The following is a 25107-nucleotide window of genomic DNA, read 5'->3' on the forward strand; positions in this document are numbered from 1 at the left end:
TGTTTCTCTTGTGTTTTTCTTGTAAAACCCCAAAACTTTGTTCATTTTGATTAAAATAAAATGTAGATTTCAGAACATCTGGTACAAATCCATCTTTCAATGCATACTAAGCTAATCCTGCACTGCATATCCCTGGTAAAAAGGGTTGCCTTTATGTCTGGCAATATTGTATGATGGAAAACGGTCACTACTGCCTGCTTTCTAAGAGCAGAGTGATTTTCCCCTCTGCAGTTTTAGTGAGCAAAGGCTAATGTTATTAGGTAGAGTCCAAGAGGCATAGTTGGTGCATAGAAGCTCTCTGTATAACTGCTAATCCTATATTCTATATATGTGTTCCAGAACTGGCTGCTCGTCAGAGCTGTGGACCACCTTTCTGATTGTAGCCGTAGTGGATAGTTCATGCATAATGCGTCAGTACAGTCACTTGAATTGTTTACCATTGTACTGTATGTGGCAAAGTAGCAATGCAGAAAAACAATTGGGAGACGTTTGTTGCCCTATAACAGGAAGTGTCTCAATAAGGACCTTGATTGCTTAATTTTTAAGAAAGGTATCTTAATAAAACCTGCAGATATAAAAAGATAATGTCACTTTGCCCATTCAGGGACATTCTATTGTGAGCTTTAAAGGCTGAGTTCGCCTTTTGAATATTTGGATAACACAGGCCAACATACATTTTGGTGTCTCGAATGTTAGACCTGTTAATGGGTATATCTGACCAACTGATTCAAAAAATGGCACCAATTTTTCCCTACCAACTCTAATTTTGGAAATACAGCATACATGCCATAAATAAATCAGGATATCGCCCATAAAAAATCAGGATATGTTAATGCAGTGTTTTATTTAGGAGGAACTACACTGTATCTGAGCACCACAAACCAAAAGCGCTATTTATTTAATTTTTAATATTCAAAGCAAACTCCCCCATCCATTCATGTCTCCATCCTTTCTTTTGCTGAGAAATCACTTTGAAAAATCCCCCCTAGCATTTCTGGCCATGACCATCTTGAGTAAGGGCAGATAACGCATGTTGATTTTACTTCCTGGAATCTATCTATCTATGCAGGCAGGAGGGCGTGCTTAGCTGAAAAACCTCTCCTCCCTTTCTGAAAACTCCAAGGGTGTATGACATCATTTGCCTAGGCCTGGGAACCGGGAAATATCTGAAGAAATAAGAAAAAAGTTTAAAACAAGTAAATAAAATATACTTTTTTTCTGTTTACGAATGCTAGCAGCATAAGGATTCAAAATAGTCAATTTGAATGAGAGCGTGAAGTTCCACTTTAATCTTTTTGTAGCATGAAAGAAACACATAAAAAAGTAGCCATGACCTCTACAGTGTTTGATCCAAAGAAATGAAATAATATGAGTGGCAATATACACACATGTCCTATACCATCATAACTATAATACAGGTAATAACTTACACTTTAAAGTGTTACTAAACCTACAAAAGTAAAATGGGTCTGAATATGCCGTAAAGCACTCTTGTTATACTCACTGTGGAACCTAAGGGGTTAATCCTCTGCATTGTGTAAAAAGGCTGTTTGATCCTGTCTTCCATGATCCTCCCCTTCTTCTACTGTCCCCAATCCATCTGCTGATACTAAAGAGTTCTAGGAATCACTCTGCACATGCTCAGTTTAGTGTGCATTGCTAGAAAGTTGTTTTTTTTTCTTTGGGCGGGTGCATGTGATCAGTACAGGGCCAATCAGCACTGTCCAGACAGAGGTCAGGGGTTCTGCATCCTCCTAGAGCAGAATGAAAACTCCTTCTACAAGATTTACCAGGTGCTCTGCTGGACACTGATAGAAGTTGCAAGACTTCTCTAACTGCTGATGAGAAAAGGTATTTAATAGTTTATGTTTAATAAAATAATGGCATTTCCATGTAGTGTGTTCCGTGTTAGACCAGATATAGTGAATGCAGGGTCCTGGATTTAGTAACACTTTTAGGACCAGGAACAGTGGGCTTACAAATCACTGCTTCTATGGGAGTTTTGTGTTTTGCCTGTAGAAACAGTGTTATCCTATGTATACATGCACATTAGAATGTTCAGAGACATATTTTAGGCTCAGTATTTAGAGACAGAAAAAACCCTTCTGGCTTGTGTTTTTGAAAGGATTTTTCTGGCAGAAAAAAAACACTAAATGTTCCTAAATACCTGTACAAAAACTCTGTATATGAGTGTTCTTTTCTACCAGAAGAGCTGGCTTTTTTTTTTAACCCAGTGTGCATGGGTCGTTAGAATTCAATGTTTTCAATATAAAATTACAATTGGAAGTGTGTAAACATTTTCACTATATCTGGTAACTTGTACACGTAAACACAAACTAGGTAACAGAAGATAACGTTGATCAGCAAGAACTTTTCAAAAACTGTCTAAAAATTATATAAATTTGACCATATCTAAGGAATTGGCGTCCCAAATAACCCCAAGAACAGGTCTAAAAAGCAAGACACCAAGAAAAAACTTTTTTCTAGTTGGGCTGTGAACAACAGTTACAGTACTATGCCAAAAATGGGTTCCGGTTACTACTGCCTGCCCAAAATAAAGCTGTTTCTTTTGTGCTTATCTTTGGTATGTTTTTTTTATTAAACCCATGTAATAAAAACAGAAAAAGAAGGGAAGGCAATGTTCTTAGAGAATACATTATCCTCCATATAATAAAAAATGTGACAGCTGAAGTATACATATAAGTTGCTATAGAAATTGTTGATTCCTTTTGTCTTTAATGATAAGGCTGAACTCTAGACATGTAAAAGACAAATAAATGCAGTACAAGCAACCTGTATTCAGTAACACATCAGTAAATGTATTTTTGGCATTTAATTCGTAAAAAAAATGTATTTCATTTGGTAGCAGCATCTTGCAATATCTTATACAGCAGAACTCCAGCTGTGAGAAGGAGGAGTGAGATATTATATAGGTACATGTGTTGACAAGGAGCATGCTGACAGGAGGAGAGAGGAGGAAGAGGTAATTTAGGTGCCTTTTTTCTGTCTAGCCAACAGGCTGGGGGTGGACGGAGGATACCATAGTACTGCTTAACTGTAAGTGGTGCCATCAACTTTGTTGTGTAAATCTCAGAAATGGATGGATATGAATACAAATCCTTTGGCAGGTGAAACAGATCCCATATTTATGTATTTTTGCTGTGTGCCTTTCCTTCAGATTAACAGTTATCCAAAGAGGCACAATCGGTCATAAAACTACTAATGTGGTTTCCTGTAAGCCTCACGGTGAGTTTTGTAGGAAGTGGGATAACATGTATTAAATGCTTTCTTCCAGGCCAAGAGAATACAGCTTTTTTGTGCTTTGAGAAATGTTTATATAGGTAATCACTGAAATTTCAGTAAGTAATATGTAATATCTCTTTTTTTTTTTCTGTAGGATAATCAGCGAAATGCACTGCTTGACACTCTTTATAAACTGCCCATCCCAGAACCAGGAACTGAAGTTCATCTCAGCGTGGTAAGTCCATCTAAATCAATTCAAACCTCTCTTCTTTTTACTATGCCTTTGCTTTACAGACTGTTAGTGTAAATGGAGTGATTCATCCCATAGAAATATCATTTTTCAAGAACACTCCATGTTTAGATGGAGCTATATAACTTGGCATGGTAAAGTCTGCCAACTCTTGTTCACTGCTTGGTTCATTAATCAATTTTTGCTTTTTGGGCATAATGTGGCACATAGGTCGTGTTCTAATTCGTAAAAATTGCTAGATATCTAAACCAAACTTTTTCCGTGAAGTGGAAAAGATTGACTGAAACACCATTGGAGGAAATTTGCTTTCATTCCCTGATTTCCTGTCCTTGAGAGGCCCTGTCATGGGTGGCTTCCAGATAAACAGTGTTTGCATTATCATTAAAAGAAAAAATAAATAAAATCACACGCATGTTTTTATATTAAACTGAACTTTATCACATGTAAATATTAATAAGGCTATGGTTGCCTCTAACTAGGAATTTGCTATTGTGTGACACTCCTCTTTTCTCCAGGCCACTTTTAGCTGACGTCCATCATTCTTTCCTACTAGTGCAGCTGACAGGTTGCAGTCAGCAGCTGGCAGGGACAAGTTACCATCTGCCATGGCCAAGAAGCTTTCCTTGTCACAGGATAGCCTGGCATTAAGTGTAACCTGCAGGACTTGCTCTTTGCCTGCCTGCTGGTCGGCTGGTTTACCTTGGCCTGTTTCTCAGGCCGGCGGACTTTAGGAATGCTGACAGTTATTTCCCCATGAACATTTCACAAGCATTCAGGCAGAAGACAAAATCAAAGGCATCGCTGAAGGAACCTTGTGCTTGGGTATCTTCCGGCACATCAGTTATTCACAAAGTCCGAATATCACTGTGGGCGCAGTTCTGGCTTTTTCTGTGTTTTTTTTTTTTTCTCTCTCTATATTGTGACCACTTTTTTGATGTTTATTCCTGTGAAGCGCTGTCATCTCTATAGCCTATTACTGCTTGTCAAGCCATGAAAAGTGTCTGCTGCAGGTTATGTTGAGCCTATACTGTAGCTTTCTCCTTTTGCATATTACTGAAATGTGCACTGGTATTGTGCTCTTTTGTATTCTCACAATTTATATTATGCATTTGATACTCAATTTTATGTCTATTATTTGTTTTTCATGTTGCATTTTTATGAAAATCAGATCAGAAGAAAAGACTAGTATCCAGTCTGCAGTCCTCAGTTACATAGTTACATGCACAGCTTTAGCTTAAAAGGTTATTCTTCCTAAAAGGTTAGTTTTCCCAAACAGAATATTTCAGGTTTTTTTGACAGTCACAGGAGAGTAAGGCCACCTGACAATTTTTAATGTTACTCAGAAAATCTATTGGTGAAATTGTTCATGAGTTCCTGGGGCTGCACACCTAATGTGGCCATTGTGAGTACACCCCCCCCCCCCACTGAATTTTTAAAATGTAATTTACTGCATGTTATGGAAAATGCAGCAGGAGCTATTGGAACATGCAGAGGTGGACAGGAACACCACAACACCTATTTGGACAGGAATTATAACAGTGAGGTTTCTCTATTGGAACATCCAAGAACTATAAGAAGTCAAAAGCTGCCTCAGCCAACCAGTATCCCACCTGTACCTAAGATATCACGTTTGAGTGGACTATGACAGTGAAACATATGTCCAAATAGCAGGTGCAATAACCAGCACTAGTTTTCACCCATCTGTGTTATTTTTTGTTTTCAGTAGTAACTGCATAACTAGCAAAAATAATATCCGGCTGCTGTGCCCCCCCCCCCCCCCCACGCTCACTGGAGCGCTGGGCTTTGAAGGGGGAGGGAACGGCTGGCTCAGGCTCTCATTGGATCTATAACAGTCGAGATCTTTCGGCGAGCTGAGTGACGTCAGCTATAAAGGGGTCACAGGAGTGCAGAACAAACTGCACTCCTGTGATACACAGAAGTACAGCCAAAAGAGCTTTTACTGTACTTCCCCTTTAAATACCCATTTAGTCTAGGGGCAAAGAAATAAGCTGTAATAGTTCTCTTATGCCTTGTTCCCCCAACAGCTGGTGCTCTTCTCAACGCTCATCCTCTGGTACAATGCAGGACTGCTAGTACTGTATTGTTTGTAATGATGTCAGAAATCCTGCAACCGATGGAATGGTAAAGGGAATTGACTCTGGGGAACTGGTCTTGTAGCTAGGAGAAAGCCTTTGAAGAATAAGGTAGTATTCCTGCATATTCACCTACCCCTAGCCACTTGCCGACCGCTTACTGTAGTACTGCGGTGCGGGCTGGCTGCATAGAAACACACACACACCCACACATAGATATGTACACACTATATTGCCAAAAGTATTGGGACGCCTGCCTTTACATGCACATGAACTTTAATAGCATCCCAGGCTTAGTCTGTAGGCTTCATTATTGAGTTGGCCCTCCCTTTTCAGCAATAACAGCTTCAGCTCTTCTGGTAAGGACGTCCACAAGGTTTAGGAGTGTCTATGGGAATTTTTGACCATTCTTCCAGAAGAGCATTTGTGAGGTCAGGCACTGATGTCGGACGAGAAGGCCTGGCTTGCAGTCTCCGCTCTAATTCATCCCAAAGGTGTTCTATAGGGTTTATATCAAGACCCTGTGCAGGCCAGTCAAGCTCCTCCCCCCCAAACTCACTCATCCATGTCTTTATCGACCTTGCTTTGTGCACTGGTGTGCAGCAATGTTGGAGCAGGAAGGGGCCATCCCCAAACTGTTCCGACAAAGTTGGGAGCATGAAATTGTCCAAAATGTCTTGGTATGCTGACGCTTTAAGAGTTCCCTTCAGTGGAACTAAGAGGCCAAGCCCAACCCCTGAAAAACAACCCCACACAATAATCCCCACTCCACCAAAATTTGCACTTGGCACAATACAGTCAGGCAAGTACCATTCTCCTAGCAAGCGTCAAACCCAGACACGTCCATCAGAGTGCCAGAAAGAGATGCGTGATTGGTCACTCCAGAGAAAACGTCTCCACTGCTATAGAGTCCAGTGGCGCCATGCTTTACACCACTGCATCTGACACTTTGCATTGCACTTGGTGATGTAAGGCTTGGATGCAGCTGCTTGACCATGGAAACCCATTCCATGAAGCTCTCTACGCACTGTTGTTGTGCTGATCTGAAGGCCACATGAAGTGTGGAGGTCTTTAGCTATTGACTTTGCAGGCATTTGGCGATTTCTGCGTATCATTTTATGTGACCTACCACTTTGTGGCTGAATTGCTGTTGTTCCCAGTTGCTTCCACTTTGTTATAATACCACTAACAGTTGACCGTGGAATATTCCTAGATTGTAAGCTCCAAGGAGCAGGGCCCTCCTATCCCTGTTGTATTGAACTGTATTGTTGCTGTATTGTCTCCCGTTATATTGTAAAGTGCTGAGCAAACTGTTGGTGCTATATAAATCTTGTATAAAAATAATAATAATAATAATATTTAGTAGAAAGGAAATTTCACGGATGAACGTATTGCACAGGTGGCAACCTATCACGGCTTCACGCTTGAGTTCACTGAGCTCATTCTTTCACAAATGTTTGTAGAAGCAGTCTGCATGCCTAGGTGCTTGATTTTATATACCTATGGCCATGGAGATTGGAACACCTGAATCCAGTGGTTTGAAGGAGTGTTCCACTGCATTTGGCAATATAGTGTACTATATATATATGTGTGATTTTGCATTTCCAGGTAGGGGGTGTGGACACACACGTGGACCCACCCTGCTGTGCTGTCACTGACTTCAGCACATGCCGATCTCCGGGCCCTGGCCAATTATTTATGACCAATCGGAGGAGCAAGGACAGGACTTAGCTCTGTGTATGTAAAAAATTCAGAGCTCTCTATTAACAGCAGCAATTTGCCAGTTCCCCCCCCCCCCCCCCTGCAGAACAGGGAATAAAAACTGGCAGATCCCTTAGTAAAAGCACAACACAGTAAACACTTAACACATTACTAGGTACACAGGAAATGCTTTGATTGTCCCATATGTTAACCCTTCCCAGCCAGTGTCATTAGTACAGTGTCTATGTATATTATTACCACTGATGTATTCGTGTCACTGGTGATGTCAGTGTCAGTCAGTTCCCCCCAGTGTCAATTAGTGTCAGATTGGCCACCATACTATCACAGTCCCGCTATAAGTCACTGATCACCAAAGTCATTGCTATAAAATAAATAAATACAAATTCCAGTATATATTCTCATAGTTTGTAGACGCTATAACTTTCACGCAAACCAATTATTATATGCTTATTGGGATTTTCTTTTACCAAAAATATGTAGCAGAATACATTTTGGCCTAAATTTATGAAGAAATTTAATTTTTATTTTTTTTTATTGAATATGTTTTCTAGCAGAAAGTAAAAAATATTGTGTTTTTTTTTTCAAAGTTTACAGTCTTTTTCGTTTATATAATAAAAATGAGAACCATAGTGGTGATCAAATTCCATAAGAAAGCTCTATTTGTGGGGAAGAAAATATATAAATTTTGTTTGTGTACAGTGTTGCATGACCGCACAATTACCAGTTAAATTAGCGCCGTGCGGAAAAGCAAAAAAAATGCCCTGTACGTGAAGGAAGTAAAATCTTCCGGAGATCAAGTGGCTAGACTTAACAATCGTTTAATCCTTGCAATGTATAGGTCAGCCAGCACATGTGCTAAATCTTACTGCATGGCAATTTATTAGCATGTGTTATAGTGCAATTTAAAAACCCAACACATCAAAGCACGCAAAAAACACATGCGGAACATCGCACTTGCATAAGTGTGAATAGAACCTTAATCCCAGGAAATAAATGGGAAGATTTGGATGGACCATTATGGGATATATACTCTCAGTATTCTGTTTTGCCACAGAGGAAAGTGACTCCCAGAATGATTGTCAAGATTTAGAAAGGACTGTGTTGCAGCTTGTAGCTTTCGTCTCACAGACAGATTTTGTTTGCGATCCCAGTGTTGGCACATTTTATTATGATATGCTATAAAGTATGTGAATGTCATCTTTGATCAGTGTTTGTAGTCAGAGTTCTTCCTTGGCTCCCTCGTCTGTCTTCTGTCTACCTTGAGCTTCTCTTACTTTATTTTCTCCTTCTTTCAGCTTTTTTTTGTTAACCAAATGATTCCTTTTTCCCCTTCTCTACAGCATTCCTACTTCACAGTGCCTGATCCTCGAGAACTGCCCAGTATCCCAGAGAATGTGAGTATCTCTCTTAGCTGTCCATGATTTCAGTGGGGGTGATTACAACGCAAGTTGATCCACATACGTTGTTTATTATAATTTCAGGATTTTAGAGGTCATCAGCTGCACTCATTTATCTTCACAGGGAGGATTTGGGTCTCCTTTTTCCTGGCCTTTTGACCTGACAAAGCTCATTGTTGTCTAAAAATTGCAAATAGAGAATTCCAGAAATACTGTCAGGGGTGGCACATTTCAGTAAAGAACCAGATTTACTTGTGTGTAAAATTATCTGGCAAAAAGTGAAAATTATCTTATGATATTGCTTGCATCGAGGTCATAGATATATAATGTGCAAAATATTATATAGAGTACAGCAGTCATGGATATGTAATATACTGTACATATTACATATAAAGTCCACTGTTCAGGATTTTGTAATGTACAATATATCATATATAGTGCTGCCATCAGGAGTATGGTATGTAAACAAAGGATATAGAGTGCGTAGGTCAAGAATATATAACATACACCATAGCATATAGAGTGCGTTGGACAGGAAAAAAATTGTATCACATGCAGCATAGTGTATACTAAACGTCTCCAAACTGTGGCCCAAGGGTCAGACGTTGCCCTGTGCTAGCTTATCCGGCCCTTGCTGCACTATTCCTCCCAATGATATGGGGTTCTATTCCTCCCACTGACACAAATTATTATCAATGATGGGTATTAATGGGAGGAATAGAACCCCATGTTTATTTTCACTGATGCTGGGCCCAGGACATTCTCTACTCCCACTGGTTACAATCCGGCCCTCCTGAAGTTTGAAGGACAGTAAACCGGCCCTTTATCTGAAAAGTTTGGGGACCCCTGGTGTATACAGTCCACTGGTCCGGAATAGGTTACATAAAACAGCATGTATAGTGCAAATGAAGTGGTCATCAGTACGTAACTTACAGCATAACAAATGGAAAGCAACAGTCAATCATATATAACATAGTGCCCCTTGTATTGCAAGATAGTGATAGGAAAAAAATGCATCAGTTTTCATTGGGACGAAGAATATTTATAGCATGGAAAGGATAGATTTTGGAGAATGGAGAGTTCACAATGCCAACACTTTTGGTAAAAATAAAGTAGCGACAAGTCAGCAGCCAATGGCCTTTAAGCAGAGTCACCCTACAAATTGCAGAGATTGGATGACAATTGAGATTGATGCAATGCCATTATGGGGAAGAGTAATTAGGATGGAATGTGGACAGTGGAGGGGGGAAACTACCAGAGAATGGACAAATAGGGTAAATCTACCTAACGGGGGCACAGATAGCAAAAATAAACTTGACAGGGGTTCTAATCTCTCTCCCTTCTATCCAAAACTTAAAAAATAAAAAAATAAAGTTTTGCCATTAGCTATACCCAAAATGGAACTTCAGCCTAAAAGGGAAATTTCTCTTTATGGCCCACCTTTTCTGTTTTTAGCACTTATTTGGGGGGGAGGGACTTGGTTTTGACAGGTACCTGCTGCCTACACTTCCAGTCAGATCCCAGCAGCGATTCACCTGAAGGTCTCCTCCCATCTGCAATCGTTTGGGACACGTCACAGGTCCCAGAAGGCTGCGGGACCATTCACAAAGTGCAGAGGGCAGACGGCTGTGAAACCACAAGGAATTATAGCTGGCTGCTCACAGTAAAAATGGTGGGGATGAGGCAGTTTGGGTGAGCATGGCACTGAACCCCTGGACAGGTAAGTCAGCAGGTACATTATTTGTAGCTTCTGACTTTTTTCTTTAAAAAAAGGCAGAATAATCTCTTTAAGGGAAAGGGGCAATGTAACACAAGGATGCGTAGAATGGAAGCGTAGGATGTGTTGTGCACCCTGCTGAGGCACTATTGTGTGCTGTGGACCTAGACACTGTTGATAAAAGAACATCTGTACTGAAGTGTGTGCAATACTAGGTGGACATTTTTATTGTACTATTTACCTCCATGTATTTGAGGATCCACGCCTGTGTACATCTCCAAAAAAGTCATGTTCTTGCTTGCTCTGTGGTTGCCCTGATCATAGTTTTTTTAATGACCAGAGAAGAGGTGGATCTCTCTGGCTTCACTGATCCTGGTCCATGAACATGAGACCTGATAAAAGCTGTAATGTCTTAAATTGTACATAGATCTTTAAAACCTAATTCCAAGTAATTTAATGTGTCTACATGTACAGTTAGAAATGATCTTTCTTAACCTCCCTCTAGTAAATTCCCCTGTGGAGTTTTGCCTTTCAGTTTCCTTTTAACAATTTCACAAGATCTAGATAACGTACTGTACAAATTTTTATCCATATGCATAGCAGCACACAGAAATTGTGCAGTTTGTTTTTGTCTTTCTCACTCATGCATTAACATTCATGTAGGCCTTCTTAATGTAGATAAATACGAGTGATACCCCGTCATAAATATTAATGGGTTTGCAGCAGTTGACCTGCGGTGTGCAGCATAAAATCAAATCGTTTAAATAATTACTACATTTTAAGGAGGTTTAAGTGTTTTCAGCAATGGTGTAAGTGTGTGTTATTTCTCCTGAGTAATAGTTCTCCATGTAAGAATCAAACTGCAACAACACTGCCTAACGTTGTAATTACCTTGCTTTGTGTCAGGCCTGGGTTTGTTGCAATCATTGTAAAGCAATTTACTGGGATTATAGTAAGAGTTCTCAATGTTCAGAATCATTGTTGGGATGGAAACATGGATGTGCTTTCTGTTGGAAGTAAATAAATGATGTTAGATACATTTAGATATTCAGTTAGCATGTTACAACATTGACTACTCCCATGTAATTGTGTTTGTATAATAAAACGTGTTCGGGTCAAACTTGTTTTGGGACTCCCAAGGTATTGAAGCTGGTGGCTCAGCATGAGAGCCAAACATCAAGCATTTTCATAAGGAGAGGCCAGCAATAGCAAAGACCTGTCGTTCTTTTAAAAAAGTTAAATGTGAAAGCCTTAACTATGGGCAAGAACTGGCGTTATTTCAGTTATTAGCTAGAAAAGGCTTTGTGGTGTTTTTTTATGACCTCTCCACTTTGTGGGCTAAGACCAAGTTTGAAAGTTGGTATTACTAAACCCACAGCAGTAAACACCAGTCTGTATATGCAGTAAAGCATGCTTGTTATACTCACTGTGGAACTTAAGGGGTTAATCCTCTGCATTGTTTAAAAAGGCTGTTTGATTCTGTCTTCTCTGATCCTCCCTTTCTTCCACAGTCCCCAGTGCATCTGTCGATGGTACAGAGCACTAGGAGGCACTCTACACATGCTCAGTTTGGTGTGTATTGCTAGAGAGGTTTTGGGGGGTTTTTTTTGGAAGGGTGCATGGGATCAATGCAGGGCCAATCAGCATTGTCCAGACAGAGGGTCAGGGGTCCTGCTGCCCCATAGGATAGTCAGAGCAGAATGAAAACTCCTCCTACAAGTTTTAATCTGTGCTCTGCTGGACACTGATAGAAGCCACAAGACTGCCATATAGTGCTGATGAGAAAAGGTATTTAGCAGTTTATTTTTACTAAAATAATAGCATTTCCATGTTTTGTGTACTGTGGGAGACCAGATATAGTGAATGCAGGTTCCTGGGTTTAGTAACACTTTAAGACTTGCCAATGTGAGTTTTCTCTCTACAAGGACTTCACCTACATATTGTAACTATAAAAGGAACACAGGTGAGAGTGGCTGAATTGGGTTTAGCAGACAATGTGACTTAACCCCAATAACAAAGATACAATTTGCACTATTAGGTGACCTATCATAGGAAGCAAGCTAGCACTGATAAGATGTTTTCACTACACCTTAAAATAGACAAAATGAATGACCAAACAGTGCAGCACTAATAAGGTGTTTTCACTACACATTAAAATAGACAAAATGAATGACCAAACAGTGCAGCACTGATAAGAAGTTTTCACTACACCTTAAAATAGACAAAATGAATGACCAAACAGCACTATCCATAACAATAATATAAAAAAATGTGTGTATCTGTGTAATAACTGTCTTCATAATCACCAAAACAGTTTAATCTTTAAACCACAAACATATACATTTTGTCTTTAAATACAATCAAACATCTGATAAGATAACCTCGAAACCCACATATTAAAAAATAAAAACCCACCTGAGCAGAAACAATGTGAACCACATAGAAAAGTTCATAAAGTGCCAACACTATATAATCAATTGGACTAAAACGTAAATAATCCACAAGTTCAGCAATAAAAAAAATTCAATCATATGTCAGTATTCCAGTGCTCTAAAGGAAATAACTCTGTGTAGGTGCAATACTGTACCTAGTGACAAGCTAATCTGCTCACCTCAATGCAACAACCTATAACCTTGAAATTAGGTCAGTAGAGATTGTTACCCATGAATGGGTTAATATAGAAAACTGGTCTCCTCCCTTGATGGACTTAACATATATGAATCCAGCCAAATTTCCACCAAACTATGTATCAGAACATAATAGATAAACCTGGCATAGTGCTCATTGTATTCTTGTTTTTATATACAGTATAAGAAAGATTAAATAAATTCACTAGCGGACAAAAAAAAGAACGCACTTCTCATGTCACATTCCAACCATTAATGTATCATATACAGCATTAACTAATAGACAGCCAACCGGCTTGTGTGTGATCCTGGATGCTAGTGTACAGACTTAGTGTGATGACATCATCGGGATGAGACTCTACTCCTTTATGCCTTATGTCCTGTCATGGGGCTTCTTCAGAAGGTAGGGATATCCTTAGTAACGTCATCACTGGAAGGGTGGTCATTAGAATCTCAAGCTAACAAATTATAATTAGTATTATTTATTATACAGGATTTATGTAGCAGGGGCCTGCAGTGGATCACATGTGCAATGTCAGGCTCCTGCAGACACACCCTCCAGTTTTCTTGCTTGTTCCTTTGTAAGAGCTTTCTGTTTAAAAGCTGGAGGGAGTGTCAATAGACACTAAACTTGGCCTTTAAGTGATACAATAGGTTATTGGTAAAAGGTAAATCAAGATTGGAGACCAAGGTGACCAAGCGTTATTGCTGAAATGGTTACTTCACCTTTATAAAAAAAACAAATACTCTATGCAGACCACAAACACTTTCATCATTTCAGGCTAATTCAATTTAAACAATACATGTAGGCCATTTGTGCATGGAGTGAAGCTTATCCCAAACCCTGCCTATAGTTTTCACAGCCCTGTCATGTCCTCTTCTCTAGATCAGGAGTGCCCACCATTCTTCTTCTGAGACCTGTACTTGTGTATTTTGCTCTCTGCTGAGCAGGTGAGCTCAGAGCCTGCTACAGGGCAGAGTGTTGCAGCTGATGAGCTCATCTGCAGCAACAAGAGATAGTCCATCATTTTTCATTCATGCCATGCAATGTCCACACCACTCCGACAAATATGTCCCTCATAGTGGAAAGGTTTGCATTTTTTTTCCCATTTTCACAAGAGGACATTTACCCCTGCATGCAGCTATGTGTGCTAGAGAGGTAGAGGCAAAAGAAAGTGCTTTACTTATCTGTAGATATAGCTTCCATGCTGCTATTTTAAATGTGGGCTGCTATTTACAGCATCCAGAGCTAGATTTACCATTAGGCTTAGTAGACCCATTCCTATAATAGGCAGTGGAAAGAGGTGGCTATTCTTTATATAAGTAAAGTTCTCACATATTTTTCCTCTTTAGCAGAAATACAGCCGTATTAGCAGCTGTTTGTTAAAGTGGGGGCACTTATTGTGAATGTAGATTGTTCACCATTTTCTTTCTTTCCCACTGAATGCTGTGGGGGAGACAAGCTATATTGGTCACCAGAAAGATGCTTGATTCTTCTTTTTTTTGCCCAGACATACACATTAACAGTGATAAACTGATACCCATATGTTAAACTGTCTACATTTTACAATTTGATTGCACATTTAGACTAAATGTAAGTTTGGCTCAATCTAATTGTAAGAAAATTAGGTGAAAAAAAGAGAGCTTCAAGCCGGCCACATAGGTTGCAGCCTGATTGTGCAAGGGCCTTTAAATTTAGTAATTGTGAAGTGGGGGAGCCTATTAAAGCAATGTATATTAGGTCAGGTAGACCCTAGTTTGCCAAACAGACTAACCTGAAAAAGAAGAAAGTGAATATACTTACCTTTCCCGCTGCCCATGCCACCTGTATGTCGCCTCATTTAAGAGAAATCCTCTGCTCAAGTTTGCAGGGAAATTTCTGTGTTGTGCAGTGAATTGGAGGTTGGTGGGAGGACCACACAGGCAGCAGAGAAAGTAGGCATCCCCCTCTTTGTTTTTGGTAGCTCTCTTTGTATTAAAGTATTTTTTTTTCCTTTCTGGCAAGGTGTTTTAAAGAAAGCTCGAGCTAAATGAAATATGTAGGTTACAATTGCTGCTGAAAATTTCTTTTGCCTAACTGCTTGTGGCTTCAATACTTAGTGAGTCAGTAATCAGAAACAGGTAAGCAGCAAGTGAAGTTAAATGCTCCTTTGCGTGCTTGTTCAGAAACTACCAAAGGCAGATGGACTGTCAGGAAATAAGAATTTTCAGGAGAGGTCAGCAATGGTAGCCTTAGGGTTTCTCTCTGGAATATTGCCATTTAGACAGCTGTCACCAGAACAGATTTCACAATTGAAAGATTTCCCCTCAACTCCTATTGTTGTAACACCTCAAAATGTATTTTTGGGGTTACCATCACTTTCTCTCTTGGTGACAATGGACACAGATAGAAATAAAAACTGACAGAGGTTCCAAAATTCCATATCCTATTAAAAAAAAAACAAAAACACATTTGGTATTGTATACTGTATGCTTTAAGTCAGGGTCTGGAGATTCAAGCAAATTTAACGCAGTAAGGTTTCCCTCCATGTTTTCTGGTTTGGAAACACAGGTACTGTTTTTAGGCAGAAGGCATACCTTTGCCACATAACCCAGTCATAGTTAAAAGACAGGTATGGGGTTTCGTGTTTTTCCCCAATCATACTTACCTAGGTGCATGCAGCATCGATCCCATGCAGCATTTGTCCCCTGCCAGCTCTAAGTGTAAGAACTCACATGTGATCACATGACTGCTGATAGCTGAGTTCTCACAACTGCTCTCAGCAGAGAGCGGTCTGTTTGCTCTGACACCTCCCCCCCAGCGCTCATTGGAGCGCTGGGATGTGAAGCGGAAGGGAACTGCTGGCTCAGGCTCTCAGCGGTTTGCTGAGAGACTGAGCCAAGTGCTGCTCCAGACTCTGGAGTGGATCCCGACTTTAAAGATGGGATCTTTCCCCAGCCTAAGCCGGCTTTGGCTGTACTTCACCTTTAACCCTAAGGCTGGATTCACACTTGAGTGTCTTTAAGCGTTTTTCACACAGTTTTTTTGCATGTGAGCGTTTATGCACGTTTTCATACAGCGGTTTTCAGATGTTTTTTGAACTTTGACGTATCAACTGTTGCATCATTTGTTGCTATATTTTTCAGCTTCTTTAGCTTTTCCATCAGCTTTTATTCCTCTTTTATTATTATTCATTTATCGTATTTTTTTTTGTTCAAGTAGGGTAAAGTGAGGTTAATATTTTATGCATTGTCATCTTATTATTTTTTTTTGTTAGGGTTAGGTTGTTAATAATAACAATAATAATAATATAAATGAATAACTGTCAAATAAATAAAAATATTCATAAATAATAAATACAATAAATGAATAATATGTAATAATAAATAATAACCCCCTCACCCTTAAAAGATAAATATATAAATAAATATATATATATATATATACACAGTATCTCACATTTTTGTAACTATTTTATTATATCTTTTCATGTGACAATACTGAAGAAATGACACTTTGCTACCATGTAAAGTAGTGAGTGTACAGCTTGTATAACAGTGTAAATTTGCTGTCCCCTCAAAATAACTGAACACACAGCCATTAATTTCTAAACCACTGGCAACAAAAGTGAGTACACCCCTAAGTGAAAAGGTCCAAATTGGGCCCAATTAGCCATTTTCCATCCCTGGTGTCATGTGACTCATTAGTGTTACAAGGTCTCAGGTGTGAATGGGGAGCAGGTGTGTTAAATTTGATGTTATCGCTCTCACTCTCTCATACTGGTCACTGGAAGTTCAACATGGCACCTCATGACAAAGAACTCTAAGCATTTGAAAAAAAAAGAATTGTTGCTCTACATAAAGATTGCCAAGACCCTGAAACTGAGCTGCAGCACAGTGGCCAAGACCATACAGTAGTTTATCAGGACAGGTTCCACTCAGAACAGGCCTCACCATGGTCGACCAAAGAAGATGAGTGCACGTGCTCAGTGTCATATCCAGAGGTTGTCTTTGGGAAATAGACATATAAGTGCTGCCAACATTGCTGCAGAGGTTGAAGGGGTGGGGGGTCAGGCTGTCAGTGCTCAGACCATACACTCCACACTGCATCAAATTGGTCGGTATGGCTATCGTTCCAGAAGGAAGCCTCTTCTAAAGATGATGCACAAGAAAGCATGCAAACAGTTTGCTGAAGACAAGCAGACTAAGGACATGGGTTACTGGAACCATGTTCTGTGGTCTGATGAGACCAAGATAAACCTAATTGGTTCAGATGGTGTCAAGTGTATGTGGCGGCAACCAGGTGAGGACTACAAAGACAAGTGTGTCTTGCCTACAGCCAAGCATGGTGGTGGGAGTGTCATGGTCTGGGGTTGCATGAATGCTGCCAGCACTGGGGAGCTACAGTTCATTAAGGGAACCATGAATGCCAGCATGTACTGTGACATACTGAAGCAGAGTATGATCCCCTCTCTTCAGAGGGCAGTATTCTAACATGATAACAACCCCAAACACACCTCCAAGATGACCACTGCCTTGCTAAAGAAGCTGAGGGTAAAGGTGATGGACTGACCAAGCATGTCTCCAGATCTAAAACCTACTGAGCATCTATGGGGCATCCTCAAACAGAAGGTGGAGGAGCGCAAGGTCTCTTAACATCCACCAGCTCTGTGATGTCATCATGGAGGAGTGGAGGATGACTCCAGTGGCAACCTGTGGAGCTCTGGTGAACTCCATGCCCAAGAGGGTTAAGGCAGTGCTGGAAAATAATGGTGGCCACACAAAATATTGACACTTTGGGTCCAATTTGGACATTTTCACTTAGGGGTGTACTCCCTTTTGTTGCCTGCGGTTTAGACATTAATGACTGTGTGTTGCGTTATTTTGAGGGGACAGCAAATTTACACTGCTGTACACTCACTAGGTCACATGGTAGCAAAGTGTCATTTCTGTAGTGTTGTTACATGAAAAGGTATAATAAAATATTTACAAAACTGTGAGGGGTGGACTCACTTCTGGGATATATATATATATATTAGAAGTTTATTACTATTTATTATTAGATATTAATAATGTATAATTATTTTAATTAATTTGTGTATGTGTTTCATTTTACATTTATTTATGCATATATTATTAAAACTTTTAAAAAACATTTTTTCATTTGAGCAGGGAATCATGCACAAACGCTCGCAAAAACACACAAATCATGCATTTCCATTCATTTCTGTGGAATTAAAAACGCTCAAAAACGTGAAAATCTGCCTGAATTGAGCGACAAAAAAAAGCTCGAGAACTTCTTTGAGCTTCGGGCATTTGGCTTCAGGCGACTTGGAGTGGAGATGTGAACCATCTCTATTGAGAATAATAGATTTTTTTTCCTCCTCCAGTGTTTTTGTGCTTCAAGCTTCAAATCGCTCAAGTGTGAATCCAGTCTAATTATGCCATATCCATGATGTATTTTCATGCGTTTACAGATTTTATTATGATAACAAAACTATCCACTTAAAGTGTGTCTAACCCCAAAACAAATGGTATATATATTGCAGCTTACCAACCCTTCAGAATGTGATGACTGCATTTGTTTTCTTTTTTTTATGATGTTTTTCCTTTATTCTCATCGGTTCATTCTGCCAGTAAGATGGAAATGTTTCCACTTCCTTTAACAGACCAAGCTGTCTAGCAAAAGTGGAAATTATAAGATTGAGACAAACCATTTAACACTGCGGTGCTTACAATGATAAGCATTTATTCATATGGTTTGAAACTATACTTCAAAAGGAGAGAAAAAAACAGAACTGTTTCTGTATTGCCTTCAAAAGTGTTACCTGTAGTTAGGCTTTGATTTGATAGTCACACCCTCTCCACAGATTGAAGGTGCTGCTGTCCAAGGGTGTCTATGTTGCTCCTCCATAGACAGAGGAACAGACACCTTAAGACAGGAAGTGTGTTACAGTTCACCAAGGGAAATAAAGAAAACTAATGCAGCCATCACATTTAAGGATTGGTAATCTACAATATGTAATATTTTTTGGATATGATTTAAACAAATTGAGGGGAACTTAACATAACTGGAGCAGACTGAAACTGGAGCAAATTCTGCCTTGAGTTTCTTCGCATACACTTTGAAATTGAAAGCTAGAAGTGGACTGGTTTCCATGAACAGCTTCTCCAGTTTTGATCAATTCTAATGTTCCCATTTTTCTATTTTTTAGGATTCCTACAAACAGCCATTTTCTGTACAGTAGTATCTCCCACTATAGAAAACCAATAAATAATCTGTTTTTCACATCATATCTGCAGAGGAAAACTTGCACCTATAGTAACTTGTTTTCAGATGCATTAGAATATGGATAGGTGATGGGGAGGGCCAGATGATTATTCCGTATATCTTTAACACACAATACCAGACCTGAAGGAAATTGAGTTAGATTGCATAGTCAATAAATATTAGCTGCAAAGCCCTCGATTTATAACTCTGCATGTGTGTTGATTATTTGCTTTCAGGATCTGAATTTGCAGACCTGTTGCATTAAGTGTAAAGCTGTTTTAGTATAGGATTCACCCTAAAACAGCTAGGCTTTAATCAGTACGTTTAATGTTGTGCCAAACCAGTACAGAACCTGACATATACAGAGAATGCAGTGGTCTCTAGGCAATATAAACAGCCAAATCCACACACCATATAAACAGTACTCGCTGCTCTGCACTGCAGCCCAGTGATTAAATGATCATACGAAATACAACTGTGTCTGTATTTTCCAGCCCTTGGTTTTACAAGGAGAGCTGTTGGTTATTACATTTATTATTGGAAAATGGAAATATTTAGTGGTACATATATGCAATGATACAAATGTGCACAAAGAACAGTTTGCTGTGACGAAATGGAACACGCCAATTCTAACCCTGCAATAGACTTCTGCTATAAGGCCTATAATGACACATTGTAAAATTAAATTACACTTAGGATTTTCTGTTATTGAAATGTATATTTGTGCTTTATTTAAAATGTTTTGTTTAGTTTAGGTGTCAAGCTTGTCTCAACTAGCCACTCTTATGCACATTTTAGGAAGTCTTGAAGGACATGAATTTTCACTCTACAGTGTATAGATAGGTATACTTTACATTAAAGTGGTTCTAAAGGGAGGACATTTTTTACCCTAATACATTCTATGCATTAAGGTAAAAGATGTCCTAGTATCGCCCTCACCTCCATAAATACTTACCTGAGTCCTTTCTTGATCCACGCTACGTTATTTCTCTCATTTATGTAGTTAAAGTGGAAGTAAATTCAAAACATGTTTTGCCATCTGTGTCCCATAGGGGAGTTTACCTTTTACTTTCTGTCCATAGTTAAAACAAGAAATGAGAGGAAATCTTTCCAAAGTGAGGAGATCCCTGGTTTTCACCAGGGTGACCAATACTAGTGTCCCCATTAGAAGATTTCCCCTCTGTTGCTGTTCTAGGAACAGCCCAACATTTTATAATTCAGATTCTATTTTGAAAGCATTTTTTTTAAACACATAAACAAGTACACAAAATACGAATATCTCAAGCAAAAAATTACACAGCAGATCAAAAATGCAAACAAAATACATAGCACAAAAAGTAGAAAGGGAAAGAAAAAAAAACAGACTAGAGCATACCCAAATCTAGTCCAGACAAAAAAAATGAATAAGAAACATTAAAGCTGCCACCAAGGCATACGGGTCCCATTTTTAAAAGACTAGACAGTGCCACTGTATCTAAAAGGGCCTGCGTCCTAACTCAGTACGGGGCTCATGTGGACTAACCAACATGTCCAGCCAAAATTTTAGATGTACTTTTTACTTTCTATGATAACGGTAAACATGACAGTTACGGAGGGTGAATCTTCCTAATGAGGTCAGAATTGGCAATTAAACCTGACAAGTGTGCTAGTCCCTCATCCCTCTGTCTCATAAGCCATGCCATGCTATATGTGTCTTGTAGACACACGTAGGCAGCTCGGGAGCAATCACGAGTGCCCCCAGCAGCAGGGAGGCGCCAGGAGCACCATCTGGGGACTCCAAGAAGAGGATCGGCCTACTCTGTGCACAGAACAGGTAAGTATGACATAATTGTTATTAAAAAAAAATGGAACCTTTAGTATCACTTTAAGCACAACAAATTTGCTCATTGTGTTGCTTGTTCATTTCCCAGTCTGTAGTGATTTTGCAATGGAGTTGGGTCAAATTCAGGTACACTTCTGTAGGTGTGCATAGTACATATAAAAAAATTTACTGGTAATTGTATCTACCTAGGGTCAGATTTAAAAATAATTGTACTCTGGTTTGGTGGGTTTATGATCCACACTAGATACAATGTACTGTATATGTGCTAAAATGCTCATAATACCCCTTTTAATTTACATATCTTTATGCAATGGGCTTTAGAATGTTTACATCTTGTCTACATTTTTTTCCTATCATTTGTCTGACATGTCATGGGAGATTCTGAATGATTGATGGATTGATATGGTTTACAAAAACATTATTTCTTTAGACACAGCTAAATATTTATATATAAACATAATTTTGTAAGTATGTATCACATAAAATCTTCAGATGACCTTTCTCTGTAACATTCTAAGCTCCCAGGAATAGTACCAACTTTAAAGATTTATGCCATAAAGATGGCCAATAGCACAATAGTAAACATCTTTTTGCTTAGATTGTGTTTATACCAGCTATGAGGTGGATGGGGGAGTCCTCCCCGCTCTGTTATTGTATTTTGAAAGTAGGAATCCTCTCCTATCAGAATACACTGATCAGTGCTGCAGCTGATTAGCTGCACCCCTGATTGAAGTAAAATGTTTTAGCAAGCCCATTCAAGAGTAGTTGTTCATCAGATCGACTCCTCTGGGATGGGAACAACCATAGATGGATCGAAAATTCTGCCAGTCCCTGCTGAACTGGCTGAATTTCGATCCATTTATGGTCGGTTTCAGATTTAAAGGTGAAAAAGCACTAGATAAATAATACCTGAGAATGATACACATCTCTAATCCCATTTGATAAGAATAAGCACTTCAAGGACCTCTACATGACTTCCTGTACTTTGAGTACATTCAAGTTAATGCGGGGTTGTAAATTTCTACATGTAAAGCTTGTAGCATATCCTTTCACTTAGATGAAATGAATGCAACTTATGTGAAATGGCTTATTCACCTCTTTCACATACTGTACATATTGATGCATGCGCATTGAAAAATATTTGTGCACGCATATGCATTTTTCAAGTTTTAACACTAGCCATAAATATGTTTCAAAAAGCTCAATTACATTCTTTTATACTTCCATAAAACGTCATCGCACCTGGAAGTTTTCTTTAGGTCTATGAAGTGAGAGAGGATGGAATTTGGCCTTTATCTGGAACAAGCGCTCTGCGTTCTACGTCCAAGTGAAACACCTCTTTAAGATCAGGCTCTTGCTCTTTTATAGTCTGCAGTAAATGTGGTGTTTATAGAAGACTTTACGCAGCTCTGCCAGAAGCAGGTATTCAGGTCCCGTTCTCTTGAGACTATTTAGCCTGTGTAACCCTTTTTGAGCCAGAACACCATTCGGCTATGTTCAGATTCATCTCTATTGTTAAGTTAAAAGTAATCTTTTGCCAATATATTCTTATATTTCATCTTGTATATGATCGACCAGTCCTGTATGTGCTATTTAACAAATTCACCAAACCATGCAGATTTATCTCAGGTCGTGCAGAGCTTTAATATCTTATAAAGTCGTTCTTTATACACATTCACCTACCTGATGGAGACTGATCTAATGTGGAAGCTTCTCTTGCACCTCATGTCCAATACCCCTGAAAGTGATAACAGGATATGTAAGGACAAGGAATGGCTTGACTGCCAGTTGTGGTACAGCTAGATCTTTGTGAATCTACTGGCCCCCTAAGCACAGACAAGATTGTAGTCAGGCTACAAGCTAAGGTCTGGAAACAGACAGGCAGAGGTATAATCAGTAAGTCAGTTATGACCAGGCAGCAGAGCTACAGAATCAACAAGCAGGTGGCGAAGTTAAGATTCTAAGCCAAGATTAAGATTGATAGTCAGATGTCTAAGGGAAGTAGCAAGACGATTCATGTCTGTAGTAAGAATACAGAAACCCAAATCAGGTCACAGGTTGCAGGATTAACCACTCAATATCTTCAGGCAGTGCTGAGTCCTAAAAAGGCACCAATTTGGTGCCAACACCAGTGTTTGGCTTTCACAACTGCTCACATGGCTGCGCAATTGCTTGGTGTAGCACATATAGCTTCTGCTAGTGCAGAAGCTAAGTGCAGGGACATATGCCGTGATCTGCACTAACACACCAACTTTATCTTTCGACTCATACACTCATTCTACAGTTTGAGTAGAAGCCACATTGCCCACCGTCATGCTTTTGGTTTGTGTGAGATAATGCCATCACCCAGAGAAAGCCCTGAATATACAGGAAAGTTATTCAAAATACATGTATCACAGAGAAAGTTAAACCCAGTACTTATTAGTACCCCCTGAGCTATCATGCAGCCCACCAAAATGAGAAAACTACTTTAGTTTGGTGACCTTGTTAAAAGTAGGAAAAAAAACCTATATCATCACAAAGTTGTTTGATTTGTTGTGTCTGACATTTTCTGCTAGTTTTCAGAACTGCCTTTTGATGGTGAAGGAAACCACACCACTGACACATTGACTTCCTATGTTTCAGTTTCTCCAACAAATAACATTTGTAGATACAGTGTATATATAGAACCACTATTTACTGATAACACAGCTGTGCTATTTCTCTAGGCCCAAATAAAACATAGAAGGATAACCAATAATTATTGGTTGAACTAGATAGATTTGTGTCTTTTTTCAACCTATGTTCTAACACAGAAACAATAAACTTTCAGCACACAGTGATCATTGCAATTTAGCTCATGAAGATCAATACATTTTATATCTAACAGAAAAATTTCTAAAAAATATATAGAAACAACACCCACTTACATCGATATATTTATTATAATTCCAGCATGGATCCATGACACCACCATCTCTTGGAAAATAGTATTCTCAATTTTACCTAGTCCTCAGCCTTGCTCAGTTGTGGTTCTACAGAAAAGCTTGGGACAACCGTCTGCTGCTATATTTCTACTTGGGAACAGAGGTGGACTGACCATTTAGCCACTCGGGGTCAGTAGGGGGCCCCATGAGATGCCCCTGGTACCTTTCATAGGCTTTTTAGGGTGTGGTTCGAGTGTAGGCGAGGACACAGGGGCCCCATGATTTCCTATTGCCCGGGGGCCCCATGAGTTGTCAGTCCGCCCCTGCTTGGGAGAGACCATAATGTACAGTGCATCCAGAAAGTATTCACAGCACTTAACTTTTGCCACATTTTGTTATGTTACAGCCTTATTCCAAAATGGGTTACATTTGTTTTTTTTCCTCAACATTCTAAACTATACCTTATAATGACAACGTGAAAGAAGTTTGTTTTGAAATCTTTCCAATTTATTAAAAAAAAAACCCCATGTACATAAGTATTCACAGTCTTTGCTCAATACATTATTGAAGCACCAATTACATCCTCAAGTCGGTTTGAATATGATGCTACAAGCTTGGCACACCTATTTTTGGGCAATTTCTCCCATTCTTCTTTGCAGTACCTCTAAAACTCCATCAGGTTGAATGGGGAGCGTCGGTGCACAGCCATTTTCAGATCTCTCCAGAGATGTTCAATAAGGTTCAAGTCTGGGCTCTGGCTGGGCCATTTCAAGACATCAACAGAGTTGACCCGTAGCCACTCCTTTGTTATGTGGGCTGTGTTCTTTGGGTCGTTGTCCTGTTGAAAGATGAACCGTCGCCCCAGTCTAAAGTCCAGAGCACTCTGGAACAGGTTTTCATCAAGGATGTCTCTGTACATTGCTGCATTCATCTTTCCTTTGATCCTGACTAGTGTCCCAGTTCCTTCCACTGAAAAACATCCCCACAGCATGATGCTGCCATCACCATGCTTCACTGTAGGGATGGTATTGGCCAGGAGGTGAGCGGTGCCTTGTTTCCTCCAGACATGATGCTTGGCAT

At 39.4% G+C, this 25107-nt stretch overlaps 1 protein-coding gene across 1 annotated transcript in view; it reads left to right on the forward strand.

Annotated features, from left to right (window-relative positions):
- Positions 1–25107, forward strand: part of DENND1A (DENN domain containing 1A) — a gene marked incomplete at its 3' end in the record, with an annotated part of 1241355 nt that overhangs the window by 495157 nt on the left and 721091 nt on the right. Inside the window, exons 7-8 of the mRNA XM_089664905.1 lie at positions 3398–3478; positions 8649–8702. Of these exons, the coding sequence (XP_089521031.1) occupies positions 3398–3478; positions 8649–8702 (135 nt within the window). The remainder of the gene's footprint in view (positions 1–3397; positions 3479–8648; positions 8703–25107) is intronic.

The sequence above is a fragment of the Staurois parvus genome, unplaced genomic scaffold (genome assembly GCF_062004578.1).
Source record: "Staurois parvus isolate SC_StPar_1 unplaced genomic scaffold, SC_StPar_1.0 ptg000002l, whole genome shotgun sequence".
NCBI lineage: Eukaryota > Metazoa > Chordata > Amphibia > Anura > Ranidae > Staurois > Staurois parvus.